At 40.3% G+C, this 15,226-nt stretch overlaps 1 protein-coding gene across 1 annotated transcript in view; it reads left to right on the forward strand.

Moving 5' to 3' along the window:
* LOC140733410 (cyclic GMP-AMP synthase-like) overlaps positions 1–10,412 on the forward strand; it is a 28,849-nt gene extending 18,437 nt beyond the window's left edge. Inside the window, exon 5 of the mRNA XM_073056696.1 lies at positions 5,285–10,412. Coding sequence (XP_072912797.1) covers positions 5,285–5,642 — 358 coding nt within the window. The 3' untranslated portion in view covers positions 5,643–10,412. The remainder of the gene's footprint in view (positions 1–5,284) is intronic.
* The last annotated feature ends 4,814 nt before the right edge of the window (positions 10,413–15,226 follow it).

Genomic DNA, 15,226 nt, shown 5'->3' on the forward strand with positions numbered 1-15,226 from the left:
CATTAGCTCAATACATCAGACAAAATGAAGATATCAGGGAAATTACTATTAAAGGGACAGAGCATAAATTGGCCTGTTACGCAAATGACATTTTGATCTATCTAGGGCAACCAACATACTCTTTACCTAAATTGATGCAATCCTTAGAACAATATGGTCAATTATCAGGATACAAGATCAACATAGATAAAACCCAATTACTTTCATATAACTGTAGCCCACCAAGAGAAATTGAAAGTAGATATCCCTGGGCACGGCAAACAGTCTTTCAAATATTTGGGCATCATGCCAAAAGATCTGGCAAAATTATCAGAATGCAATTATCAGCCTATATATCAAAAAATTAAGGAAGATTTAACAAGATGGAACTAATTCCTTTTCTTAGTCTCAGTTCAAGGATTGAATCTATTAAAATGAATATACTGCCCAGACTATTATATCTCTTTCAGACCCTATGAATAAAGATTAATCAAAATCAATTCAATGAATGGAACAAAATGTTATCAAGATATATTTGGCAAGGTAAAAGACCTAGAGTTCGTCTCAAAACCTTGCAATTAGCCACGGAAAAGGGGGATGGGGCCTACCTTCTCTTAGAGATTATTATTTTGCAGCACAGTTGAGAGCTGTGATATGTTGGTGCAACCCATCATATGACACTTAATGGAAAAACATTGAGGAGGGGATACTTCCCATCCCCGTACAGGCACTTTTGGCTGATAACAACCTACAAAGGTACATAAATACTATTGCTAACCCATGGGTGAAATGGACTCTTAAAATATGGAAAACTATTATAAAAGAATATAAACTAGAGGGAGATATTGCAATTCTTAAATGGTGTGCATATGACTGATTTTACGCCGAATAAACTGGATGCTAGATTTAAGGACTGGACAGCTAAAGGAATAACAGTTCTTTGCAATATAATGAAAGAAGGAACACTGTTCAGTTTTGAAATGCTTAAAGAGAAACACTTATTAGAAAAACGAGATTTTTATCGGTATTTACAGATGCGACAGTATGTTAATAGGAAGGTTAAAAATTTAACCAAGGCAAGAACGTGTTTAATAGAGCTATTTAGAAAAGCATATAATTCAGATAATGTTAGTAGAATCATTTCAAGCGTGGAAAGGGTTTGTCAAATCTTAAAACACATTCGACTACATACATTAAAACAAAATGGGAGAAGGAAGGAGGGATAATTATATCTGAGGAAGAATGGACAGTAATATGGAGGTACCAATGGAAGTGTACCAGTTCACAGAAATGGAGTGAGTTTGGATCGAAAAACTTGATAAGATATTTTATTACACCCTCTCAGAAATCCCATTATGATAGTAACCTCCCTGTTTGCTGGAGAAATTGTGGAAATCAAAATGCAAACCATTATTATATTTTCTGGGAATGCCCTGTTATCAAAGACTATTGGAGTGGGATACACAATGTCCTACAAGACATCTTTAAATGTGAAATATCCTTAGAAAGTAAGACCATATATTTTGGGTATATACCTCAAGAATGTTTGAAAAGAGATAAATATTTAATGAATATACTGCTCTTGGCTGGTAAAACGACTCTTACATAGAACATAGAATAGTACAGCACAATACAGGCCCTTTGGCCCACAATGTTGTGCCGACCCTTAAACCCTGCCTCCCATATAAATCCCAACCTTAAATTCCCCCATATACCTGTCTAGTCATCTCTTAAATTTCACTAGTGTATCTGCCTCCACCTCTGACTCAGGCAGTGCATTCCACGCACCAACCACTCTCTGAGTAAAAAACCTTCCTCTAATATCCCCCTTGAACTTCCCTCCCCTTACCTTAAAGCCATGTCCTCTTGTATTGAGCAGTGGTGCCCTGGGGAAGAGGCGCTGGCTGTCCACTCTATCTATTCCTCCTAATATCTTGTATACCTCTATCATGTCTCCTCTCATCCTCCATCTCTCCAAAGAGTAAAGCCCTAGCTCCTTTAATCTCTGATCATAATGCACACTCTCTAAACTAGGCAGCATCCTGGTAAATCTCCTCTGTACCCTTTCCAATGCTTCCACATCCTTCCTATAGTGAGGTGACCAGAACTGGACACAGTACTCCAAGTGTGGCCTAACCAGAGTTTTATAGAGCTGCATCACTACCTCATGACTCTTAAACTCTATCCCTCAACTTATGACTACCCTATCTACCTGTGAGGCAACTTTCTGGGATCAACTAGGAAATGGTTATCACAGGAGAGCCCAACCTTAAATGCATGGATGGAAATTACAATGGACATTTACAAAATGAAGAAGATAACAGCATCTGTTAATCATAAGTTGGAACAATTTGATTCATACTGGGAAAAATTGTTTAACTACATAACACCTCACAAGTCTGATTTTATCTTCAAAAATCAAGAAAATGTAAAAAAAATGATCACTCCCTACTTGTACATAGTTTTCTCCTTTCGCTTGATCTTTCTTTCCTCTCTTTTCTATAAGTGTATACCTCAGATAAATATTGTGGAGATTTGTGGCATATATGACTATATGATTTTTATGTAAAATATCTGAAATATATCTTAAGGAAATGTTTGTTTGATGATGAACTTCAATAAAATAAATTATAAAAAGTATATATATGTCACCACATGCAATCCTGAGATTCACTGTCCTATGGGCATTCTCAGCAAATCTATTGCATAGTACAGGTAGAGCAGTAGATGTAGTGTATATGGATTTCAGCAAGGCATTTGATAAGGTACCCTATGCCAGGCTTATTGAGAAAGTAAGGAGGCATGGGATCCAAGGGAACTTTGCTTTGTGGATCCAGTATTGGCTTGCACACAAAAGGTAAAGAGTGGTTGGAGACGGGTCATATTCTGCATGGAGGTTGTTGACCAGTGGTGTTCCTCAGGGATCTGTTCTGGGACCCTTTCTCTTTGTGATTTTTATAAATGACCAGGATGAGGAAGTGGAGGGATGGGTTAGTAAATTTGCTGATGACACAAAGATTGTGGGTGGGTGTTGTGGATAGTGTGGAGGGCTGTCAGAGGTTACAGTGGGACATCGATAGGATGCAAAACTGGGCTGTGAAGTGGCAGGTGGAGTTCAACCCAGATAAGTGTGAGGTGGTTCATTTTGATAAGTTAAATATGAAGGCAGAATATTAGTATGAATGGTAAGACTCTTGGCAGTGTGGAGGATCAGAGGGATCTTGGGGTCCGAGTCCATTGAACACTCAAAGCTGCTGCACAGGTTGACTATGTGGTTAAGAAGGGATACGGTGTATTGGCCTTCATCAGCTGTGGGATTGAGCTTAAGAGCTGAGAGGTTATGTTACAGCTATATAGGACCCTGGTCAGACACCACTTGGACGGTGGTGGAGGTGGATACGATAGGGTCTTTTAAGAGACTCCTGGACAGGTATATGGAGCTCAGAAAAAGAGGGCTATGAGTAACTAGGTAATTTCTCAGGTAAGGACATGTTCGACACAGCTTTATGGATGATAAGTTGATGGAGAAGATCCTGAGAGGCATGATTTATGAACATTTGGAGAGGCATATTATGATTAGGAATAGTCAACATGCCTTTGTCAAAGGCAGGTTGTGCCTCACGAGCCTGATTGAATTTTTTGAGGATGTGACTGAGCACATTGATGAAGGTAGAGCCGTAGATTTAGTGTATATGGATTTTAGCAAGGCATTTGATAAGGTACCCCATGCCAGGCTTATTGACAAAGTAAGGAGGCAAGGGATCCAAAGGGACATTGGGGATCCAGAATTGGCTTGCCCACAGAAGGCAAAGAGTGGTTGTAGATGGGTCATGTTCTGCATGGAGGCTGGTGACCAGTGGTGTGCCTCAGGGAGCTGTTCTGGGACCCCTACTCTTTGTTATTTTTATAAATGACCTGGATGAGGAAGTGGAGGGATGGGTTAGTGAATTTGCTGATGACACAAAGGTTGGGGGTGTTGCGGATAGTGTGGAGGGCTGTTAGAGGTTACAGTGGGACTTTGATAGGATGCAAAACTGGGCTGAGAAGTGGTAGATGGAGTTCAATCCAGGTAATTGTGAGGTGGTTCATTTTGGTAGGTCAAATATGATGGCAGAACATAGCATTAATGGTAAGACTCTTGGCAGTGTGGAAGATCAGTGGGATCTTGGAGTCCGAGTCCATAGGACACTCAAAGTTGCTACACAGGTTGACTCTATGGTTAAGGAGGCATGCAATGCACTGGCCTTCATCAATCGTGGGATTGAGTTTAAAAGCCGAGAGATAATGTTGCAGCTATATAGGACCCTGGTCAGACTCCACTTGGAGTACTGTGCTCAGTTCTGGTCGCCTCACTATAGGAAGGACATGGAAACCATAGAAAGGGTGCAGTGGAGATTTGCAAGGCAGTGGTTGAGGCAGAAATGATAGGGTCTTTTAAGAGATTCCTGGATGGGTACATGGAGCTTGGAAAAATAGAGGGCTATGGGTAAAGCTTAGGTAGTTCTAAGGTAGGAACATGTTCGGCACAGCTTTGTCCTGTATGCTTTTTATGTTCTACGACTATGAGGAGAGATGGAGTCACCTGGGACTTAACTTACTGGAATTCAGAAGAAAGAAAAATGTTATATAAACATATAAAATTATGAAAGGGATTATGAAAGGTGTTTGCACTGATAGGTGAGACATAGCCTCAAGAATCAGGGGAGTGAATTTAAGACAGAGATCAGCAGGAACCGCTTTTCCCAAAGACTGATGAATCTGTGGAATTCTCTGCCCGATGAAGCAGTGGAGGCTACCTCAGTAAATATATTTAAAATAAGGTTGAATAGATTTTTGCGTAGTTGGGGAATTAAGGGTTATGCGGAAAAGGCAAGTAGGTGAAGATGAGTCTAGGGTCAGATCAACCATGATCTTATTAAATGGTGGAGTAGGCTCGATGGTCCAGAAGGCCTACTTCTGCTCCTATTTCTCTCCCACACCCATCTGGTGTCACCTATCATATGCCAGCTTATACTCATTCCCTTCTGCCCTACCTTCTTATTCTGGCTTCTTCTCACTTTCTTTCCTTATCTAATGAAGAGTCAAAGTGTGAAATGTTGACTGTTTATTTCCCTCTGTAGATGCTGCCTGACCTGCCATGTTCATCCACAATTTTGTGCTCTGATATTCATTGCTTTTGTTGACCCCCATTATATTAAAAATATGTGGAATAGCTCATGAGAGCTTGTGGTTTCATCAAGTTGAGATTGATGAGAGATGGATACAAAATTGGTACATTGTACTGAAACTACTTTCATTTTTATAGGAAATCCTGTTTGAAGCTTCTGAAAAACCTCATTGGGAAACTGAAGGAGAAGCATCCTCGTATATTGGCATATGTCTGCTCATACCACGCAAAGACAACTCTGCTCCATGCATGCATCAAGAGACCCAGCGATGACATGTGGCGTCTTGAAGACCTTGCCCGCTGCTTTCTGCAGCTATTAGATGACTTCACTGAATGTCTGAAAAAGGCAGACCTTCCTCACTTCTTCATCCCCTCTTACAATTTCTTTGACTCTCAGAAATTTGATTCAAAAGATAGGACTCGTCTTCTAGATTTCATTGAGAGAGAGAGAGCAAAAAACTTTCCTATCTTTGGGATAAATCTTCAGTCACAGTGATTTGGCTTGTGATTTTAATAAGCAGCAGTACAAGCTGGGAAGGCTGTTTAAAAACCAGTGTCTAATGTCATTAGCCTTATTAGGATTGCACAAAAGTGACATGAACCTTTAGAAAAGCCTCTCCTGTTTCAGACTGCTGAGATTTACCTGAATGACAGGGGAGAAGGAAACTCACCACCAGGGGCAGCACAATAGCATAGCAATAGTAATCACTGATCAGGGTTCAATTCCCGCCACTGTCCGTAAGGAGCTTGTACGTTCTCTCCATAACCGTGTGGGGTTCCTCCCACATTTTAAAAATGTACAGTACATTTAAGTTTGCTAGCGCCTGAACTTGTGGTGACACTTACAAGCTGGCCCCAGCGTAATCCTTGGATTGTACTGGACATTGACACAAATGGTGCATTTCACTTTATGATGCTTCGATGTATATGTGGCAGATAAAGCTGAACTTTAAGATGGACTTGTAACCAAATTACTTTTGAGGTACAGGCAAAGGTACCCAAGGAGAAACAGTTGCTTGACTTTTGTGTTTAAACATGATAGGATCTGAAAAATACTGGTCAGATGATGGTGTAACAGATTCAATATCACATTCAAAAGAGAATGGATAGTTACTTGAAGAGCAGAGATCCGCAGGTTGATAGAGAAAATGAGGGAAGGAAGTATGACTGCATGACTTGGTGAGTTGGCCTAAAAGGATGTGAAAATGGCTTCCTTCTGTACTAGAAAATTTTGACAAAATAACGAAAGCAAATACTTTTTAAACAAATTTGCATCGAACACTAAATTTAAGGTCCTATACAGCCAAATCAAAGATGCAAAGAAAGGGATCCAAGGGGAGCAAACGTTAGAAGGCAGCATGGTAGTGTTGTAGTTACTGTAACGGTGTTACAGCACTGGTGACCTAGTTCAATTCATGCTGCTGTCTGTAGGGAGCCTGTTTGTTCTAACTATGACCATGTGAGTTTCCTCCCACAGTTAGGTTAGAAGGTTAATTGGTCATATGCCTGTAATTAGATGGTGTGGGCTCGATGGGCTGGAAGGGCCTGTTATCGTACTGCAAATAAACAAGTTCTTATAGAAAGAAAAAGAAACCCAAGGTCCTTCACAGAAATATTATCAAAATGAATTTTGCCTTTAATGGAAAAATTGAGATAAATAACCAGAAGCAGAATTAAGTCATTCAGCCTATTGAGTCTGCTCCACTATTTGATCATGGTTCATTTATTTTCCTTCTCAATCCCATTCTCCATTGGATGGCAACTGAAGACACTGCCATCAACAGAGGAGGGGTTAAAATTAGAAACAAGAGATTCTGCAAATGCTGAAAATTTTGACCAATATATACAAATCGGTGGAGGAACTCTGTTTAGCTTAACTGTTCTGCTGAGTTCCTCCAACATTTTGGCATATTGGTTAAAATTAGAGTTGATTAAGATTCTAGAATTGGAGTACAAGGATGAGAGGTTTAAAATTAAGGTGTGTTGAACTGGGAGCTGACAGCAAGCACACAAAGGATGAGTCGAAGAGACTTGCAGAATAGTTTGGGGCAAGATGATTTTAAATAAAAGTTCAAAAGAAAATTTATTGTCAAAGTGCATATGTCACCCTAAAATTAATTTTCTTGCTTTCATTCACAGTAAATACAAAGTAACATTGTAGAATCAATGAAAATCTATATATAAAGAACAACAAATGTGCAAAATTAGGATCAGGTTTATTATCACTGGCATGTGATGTGAAATTTGTTAGCAGCAGCAGTATAATGCGATACATAATATAGGAGAACAAAAAATAAAAATAATAAGTAACTAAATCAATTACAGTATACGTAAATTGAATAGATTTAAAAATTGTGCAGAAAACAGTAATACTATATATTAAAAAAGTGAGCTAGTGTCCATTTAGGATTCGGATGGCAGAGGGGAAGAAGCTGTTCCTGAATTGCTGAGCGTGTCTCTTCAGGCTTCTGTACCTCCTACCTGAGGGCAACAGCGAGAAAAGGGCATGCCCTTCTGCTCTCTCTATAAGGAGTGGTAAGTGTTTCTTCTTCTTACCCTTCCGGAAATCCCTAATCAGCTCTTTCGACTTACTGACATTCAGTACTAGGTTGTTGCTGCGGCACCACTCCACTAGTTGGCATATCTCACTCCTGTACACCCTCTTGTCGCCACCCGAGATTCTACCAACAATGGTAGTATCAGCAGCAAATTTATAGATGATATTTGAGCTATGTCTAGCCACACAGTCATGTGTATAGAGAGAGTAGAGCAGTGGGCTAAGCGCACACCCCTGAGGTGTGCCTGTGTTGATCGTCAGCGAGGAGGATATATTATTACCAATCCACAGAGATTGTGGTCTTCCAGTTAGGAAGTCAAGGATCCAATTGCAGAGGGAGGTACAGAAACCCAGGTTCTGTAACTTCTTTATCAGGATTGTGGGAATGATGGTATTAAATGCTGAGCTTTAGTCGATGAACAGCATCCTGACACAGGTGTTTGTGTTGTCTAGGTGGTCTAAAGCCATGTGGAGAGCCACTGAGATTGCATCTGCCGTCGACCTATTGTGGCAATAGGCAAATTGCAATGGGTCCAGGTCCTTGCTGAGGCAGCAGTTCATTCTAGTCATGACCAACCTCTGAAAGCATTTCATCACTGTCGATGTGAGTGCTACTGGGTGATAGTCATTAAGGCAGCTCACATTATTCTTCTTAAATACTGGTATAATTGTTGCCTTTTTGAAGCAAGTGGGAACTTCTGCCCATAGCAATGAGAGGTTGAAAATCTCCTTGAATACTCCCACTAGTTGGTTGGCACAGGTTTTCAGAGCCTTACCAGATACTCCATCAGGACCTTACAGCAATAAATTGTGCAAAATACAAAAAGAAAAAGATAATAATAGGTAAATATGTAATAAATAAGTATTAACATGAGTTGTAGAGTCCTTGAAAATCAGTCCATAGGTTGTGGAATCAGTTCAGTGTTGAGGTGAGTGAAGTTATCCATGTTTGTTCAGGAGATTGATGATTGAGAGGTAAACTTTGGAAAACCTTGGAGTTAAGGTAGTGACTTTTGTGTAAATTAGTATTTCAAGTTCTGACTTTTCATCACAATTGGGAGAAATTGAGAAAGTAAGCATATATGTTGAGAAGGGGCATTGTGGAGCAAGCAAAGTGAATATCTGTAACAGGTTGTAGACCAGGAGAACCAAGGTGATATGATGCTACTTGAAAGAGGATAGTGAGGATTTGTTCATCATAGCTGATCTGTCTGGAGGAGTTGAGAGAAGGATGAATGAGAATAGAGGGACAAAAAATGTACTGCTGGGAAACTGAGATAGCGAGCAGAGTAGTTTATGAAAGTCTGAAATAAAGGAGAATGATGGAAATGCTCATTAGATCTATCAGTATGCTGTATGTTCTCCGAGGTCAGATAGCATTTGTGGTGAAAAGTCTGTCCACCAATTGTTGCCTGACCTGATGGGCATTTCCAACATCAGTGGTTCTTTTTGGACATGTCTGCAGAGGAGAGAATGGAGGAATCCAGCTGACAGGGCATGAGGGTAGTCAAGTATAGAGTTATAAAAGGCACAGATGTGAGTTTTAGCACCAGATGAGATGTGGAGGGTTAGGGTTGGAGTTAGAGGTTGGAACAGATTGCCTGAGCAAAGTGCACAGGTGCAAAAGCTCATTTTGGAGTTGCACACAGCTTTTTCCAGCCTCAAGCAGACACCATATAGATGGACGGATTTAGTAGTAAGGTAATAATGATATTTATAGCAGTGATCAAAGGCATGGCACATTACAGGAGCAGCACTGCATCATGAACCTGGCTGAGTGGCTAAATCTAATAACATTTGTTTTCCTTGTTATAAATCTACTGCCCAAATATGACGTGGACTGGAAAATACAAGTCTGACATGAAAAGTGCACATTTGCATCTCTTTCTTGCTGGAAATAAAATATACAATGGTCACCTTCGTTGGCCCAGGTCCACTTGTACCAATGCAAGCTTGACTGATCTCCTTCAAATCTTCACAGTTTCTATTTTCTATTCATGTAACTATGTCATAAGTGCAGCAACGGGGTCTGCTATTTCCCTACAAGTTTCCAATTCCTATATATAAATACTTGCTTACTTCTGTTTATTGTATGTCTTGCATTTTTGGTTGGAAATGAAACAAAACTGAACAAAGTGCAGCTCTCCAGCTAAGATCTACTTTGGATTCACCAAGATATCTTTGTTATACTTTTAAATATAAAAAGCAAATAACCAGTCTGGTGACTCTTGGGATGTGGTTAAAATGTTAAACTGTTACTTGGCCTAAATCTGGTTTCAACCTTCATTAAAACATTTATTTAAAAAGTCTGTCAATTACTGATAATGAATAATTGAAACTGACCTTGCATTAGTTTGTATGTGAACCACTGCATTAACAAATGACTCCAGATTGTCATTACCATAGACGAATGGTCTAATTCTACTCCTATGTCTTATGGTCTCAGATTAAGACCACAAGACATAGGAGCAAAATTACACTATCTAGCCCACTGAGGCTACTCTGCCATTCCATCACGGCTGATTAAACATCTCTCTCAACCCCATTCTCCTGCCTTCTCCCTGTAACCTTTGACACCCTTACTAATCAAGAACTTATAAACCTTTGCTTTAAAAATAGCCTTTAATGATTCACGATTGTTTAATGTCATTTGTATTGTCATTTGCAGTACACATGTGTAAAGGAAATGAAATAATAGTTATTCTGGATCCAATGCAGCACAAAAAAAAACACATCAAGATAAAGAACACAATAATAAAAAATAAATATAAATACACAGGCAAGTGTTTATACACAGATTATTTGTATGTGTATAAAGTGATGCTAAGAACAGGGGTGTCTGTACACAAGGTAACTGACAGGAAATGATAAGGTAGTGGTGGTGGGGGTGAGTGGAGGGCTTGGTTAGCGGGCGAACATGTTGATCAGCCTTACTGCTTGGGGAAAGCAAATGTTTTTAAATCTGAAATTTCTGGCGTGTATGCTATGTAGCCTCCTCCCTGATGGGAGTGGGACAAAGTTATTTACATTGCACATATACAAATTCCTTAACCTTAAGTCTTTTCTGCTCACCAGGAATACAAGTTTGAGTGCCAGTTCAAAAGTTAAATAAATATAAAAAATATATTCCTGGACATAAAGAGAATAAATGGGTTTTGGTTGTGATATTAGCCCGTACACTGAGCAACTGCAGGTTACTGAAGCTTCAATGAAGACAACACTGTAAAATATGCTCCTGGATCTGATGTGGTCTTATTTAGCACTTGGTGTTTTAACAACTATACAAGCTGCTCGCCTTTTTTTGTAAATATACATTGTAACTTTTACCATTTCCCCCTCTCAACTGACTTGGCATTTCACTGAATTGGTGTAGTGACCCTATCAGGTGCACTTCTGTTGAAGCCATTAGTGAGGGAAGCTAACCCAAGCCATAGATTTGCTAGGAATCCCCGGAACTGCATGAAGAAATGGGTCATGACTTCATCCAGAAGAGTGAAGGGACATGGAGGAACAGCATGTTGGCTACAGAATTAGAACCAAGACTCAAGCTCCAATAGCAAACTTCCCCGACCCAACTTTTGGTGCCTACCCAGATTCCAGAGAATACAGTGGACTCTGGATCATAACCTCACTCAACATTACCACTGAGTTGTCCCCACAACTTCTGGACACACTTCCCAAGGACTCTTCATCTCATGTTCTTAATATTTACTGCTTATTTATTATTTATTTCCTTTTGTATTTGCACAGTTTGTTGCCTTTTGCACACTGGTTGGATGCCCAAGTTAGCACAGCCTTTCATTGATTCTATTATGGTTATCATTCTATTATGTGTTATGTTAACCTAGATGCTACCCTTTGATGGTAACTTTACATTGTCTGTCTACTCTCAGTCTGCACTTTAGGATCTTTCCTGTCTTATTTCAAAATAACTGGTAGGTGTACCCAGTCTCTTGGCCTAACTTAAGTAGGCACACAATAGGCATAGTTACACAGCTCTTCGTTGGACCTTGCTGTGCACCAAATGCCTGGTTCATCTCCTAGAAAACCTTAGTAGCCATCCTTCAGAAAATCACTGGCTATGAGTTCAAAGTTCAATAAAGCTCCAAGTAAGTTTATTAGCAAAGTATACGTTACAATTTACAACCCTGAGATTAATTTTATTGTGGTGTTATGATCCCAGCCCCCTCCTTTGTGAGAATCGCCAGAGCCCTAGTGAAGGGAGGGGTCAATGACCCAAGAGAAGAGAGAGATATGTGCGGTGTTCCTCGTTTCACGGCGAGGCAAAGCTGGCGCCGGTGGTCATTGTCTCATGGAGACACCTTTGTGAATTGGGAACTGTACTACGTGTATACCCTCAGGGCAACGTGGGTGGAGAGATGGAGAGAGATATGTGCGGTGTTCCTCGTTTCACGGCGAGGCAAAGCTGGCGCCGGTGGTCATTGTCTCATGGAGACACCTTTGTGAATTGGGAACTGTACTACGTGTATACCCTCAGGGCAATGTGGGTGGAGAGATGGAGAGAGATTGCATCATCTCAACCTGATTGACATCTGAGACCCCGTGAGTTCAGATAAAAGAGGGGTTGTAAAGACGGCCCCCCAGACGCACCAGAAGACACGCTAGAAATCCTGCGACAGCGTTTAATAGCGACAGCCGGTGGTGGGGTTCGTGTGCGTCTTTTCCTTGCCTGGGATTGGCGAGAGAACGGCTTAGCTACAGGGGAGGCCACAAGTGAGCGTTCATTCCCCAACGAGACAAAAGACGGAATCGAACCCCTAAAGGTTGGAAAAACCCGGCAGGTAACTGTTTAATTCAATCTCTCTCTCTCTCTTTCTAACAAAAGTGCACCAACGCGACACCACAAAAGACGGCAGCTGGTGGAACTGCAGTGACCGCAAGAGACTTTCAGATATACAGCGGACAATATATACATTACCCCTAGACAACGATAGAGTTTATTTCTTACTGGTTATTACTATACCTGCGCTTTAGATTGAGTATTGACGACTTATGGTATCTGAATGTTTGTATTAACCTTTCTTTTGTGCCCCTTTATAAATAAAACCGTTTGAAAATGGTACCATCAGACTTCAGCGGACCTCTCTATCTTTGCTGGTAAGTGATCCAGTTACGGGATACGTAACAGTGGGCATTCATAGTAAATACAAGAAACAATAGAATCAATGAAAGATCAAACCTAACAGGACAAACAACCAATGTGCAAAAGACAGCAAAGCTGTGCAAATACAAAAAATAATAATTATAATAAATAAATATGCAATAACATGAGATGAATAGTCATTGAAAGTGAGTCCATAGGTTGGTGAGTCCTAAGTGTTGGGATGGATGGTAGCTTTTCATGGGACTCCAGATCAAGGTCTCGTTGGGGGCTTCTGTTATTGATTGTATGGTGGGGGAGCGGGTCAGTGCTTGCTGATGCAAGTGGAGGGTTGATGCTTCTGCTGCTGCTTGTGTGTGTGGGAGGCTTTGGGTTTCTGACGTTTCTGTCATTCATTCTTTAGGCTTTTTTGTTTTGTGGATGTCTGCAAAGAGCAAGAATTTCAGGTTGTATACTGTGTACTTTCTCTGATATTAAGTTGAACTATTTAAACCATGTGTGAACATGAGATGAAGAGTCCTTAAAAGGGAGACCACAGAGTGCAAGAACAGTTCAGTGATGGGGTGAATGAAGTTCAAAAAGTTATCCCCTCTGTTTTAAGAATCTTATGCTTGAGGGGAAATAACTGTTTCTGAGCCTGGTTGCGTGGATCCTGAGGTTCCTGTACCTCCTTCCTGATGGCAGTAGCGAGAGGAGAAATGGCCCAGATGGTGGGGATCCTTAATGATGGAGGCTGCTTTCTTGTGACAGCGCTCCATGTCATGTGCTCAATTGGGGAAGAATGGTGGGGGAAAGGGGACTTTACCAGTGATGGACTTGTACTTTACACCCCAAATCATAAAGGGAGGAAGGGATGGATAGATTCAGAGGATGGAATTTTGCATACCTAATTAAAGTTGCGTTAAGGAAGGTTAAGAATCCACATACTGCAGAAAACCACATGTGCCAATGTTGTTGATGATATGCACTTTCAATTCCCCTCCAGCAAAAACTCACAAATTTAAGTCTAACAGTTGCAAAAAAATACAGAAAGGGAAGTTGCGAAAGTACTTTGAACAGAATTTAACTTTCAGCTTGCTGAACGGCATTTACATGACAGAATGTAGGAGAAGGCACAGGGTAAAAATCCCATTCTATTTCTGTGAATGATATCTGGGTATGTAATGATAAATTTCTGGCTTGACTACCAAGTTGTAGAAGTTATTACTCTTCAACCATCAGGCTTCTGAACCAACGTGAATAACTTAATTCATCTCGACACTGAACTGATTCCACAACCTATGGACTCACTTTCAAGACTCTACAACTAGTGTTCTCAATATTATTTATTATTTTGTTTTTTAAAAATATTTGCACAATGTGTTGTCTTTTGTACATTGGCTGTCTGTCTTTGTGTGTAGCTTTTCATTGATTCTATTGTGTTACTATGTATCTATTGTGAATGCTTACATGAAAATTAATTTTAGGGTAGTATGTATATGGTGACATACAGTACTGTATTGGTCAACATCGAGTGGAGAGTGAGTTTGTAAATCTAACATGCTGGTTCAGGAGCCTGATGGGTTGAAGGGCAATAACTTGCTGAACTTCATGGTCAAGCCAGAAATTTATCATTACTTAGCCAGGTATCATTCACAGAAATCGAATAGGTATTTTAACCTCCTACATTCTGTCAGGGAAAGGCTATGGGGATGGCAAAGATGAAGCCCCTTGGAAGGGGTGTGGTACAGGTGGCAGAGGAGTGCCAGGGGCTGGGGGTGGTGCGGGTGTGTACATACCCAGTCTTGAGACACCAGGCAAGGTCATTTGATTTCAAGTAATTGGTTTATTGATCATTACAGATTGTATCTCTGGTGCTTCCTGCTCCCTCCCCCCTTTCCTAACTATGATTTCCTACCCCCTTCCCACTCTCAGTCCACAATTAATATAAATATCAGGTTTATCATCTCTCACATATGTCATAAAATTTGTTTTTGTGGCAGCAGCACAGTGCGATACATAAATTTATCACAGTACTGTTGCAAAAATCTTAAGACATCCTAACTTTATATACAATACTTTTGCACAGTACTGTACATGTATATTAATAATAAATTTACTTTGAACTTGAACTTTGGGTTAAGCTTAACCTAAGATTACTGAACAAACGATTCAGTGGTGATATGCTCATATTCAAGCCCACTCAGAGCCTGTTCATTGCTGAAGCAAGGGAGGTTGATTTACATACATTAGGCAATAATGTCAGGTCTTATCCAAAGCACAAAATGAGATCTTGGTCAATGCAGCACTGGTTCCTACAAACTCCACTTCTATAATGCAATACAGGTTTCCCCCACTATCTGAAGGTAGAGCGTTCCAATGAAACGGTTCGTAAGCCAAAATGTCGTAAAGTGAATAAGCA

Source organism: Hemitrygon akajei, chromosome 9 (assembly GCF_048418815.1).
Source record: "Hemitrygon akajei chromosome 9, sHemAka1.3, whole genome shotgun sequence".
Taxonomy (NCBI): domain Eukaryota; kingdom Metazoa; phylum Chordata; class Chondrichthyes; order Myliobatiformes; family Dasyatidae; genus Hemitrygon; species Hemitrygon akajei.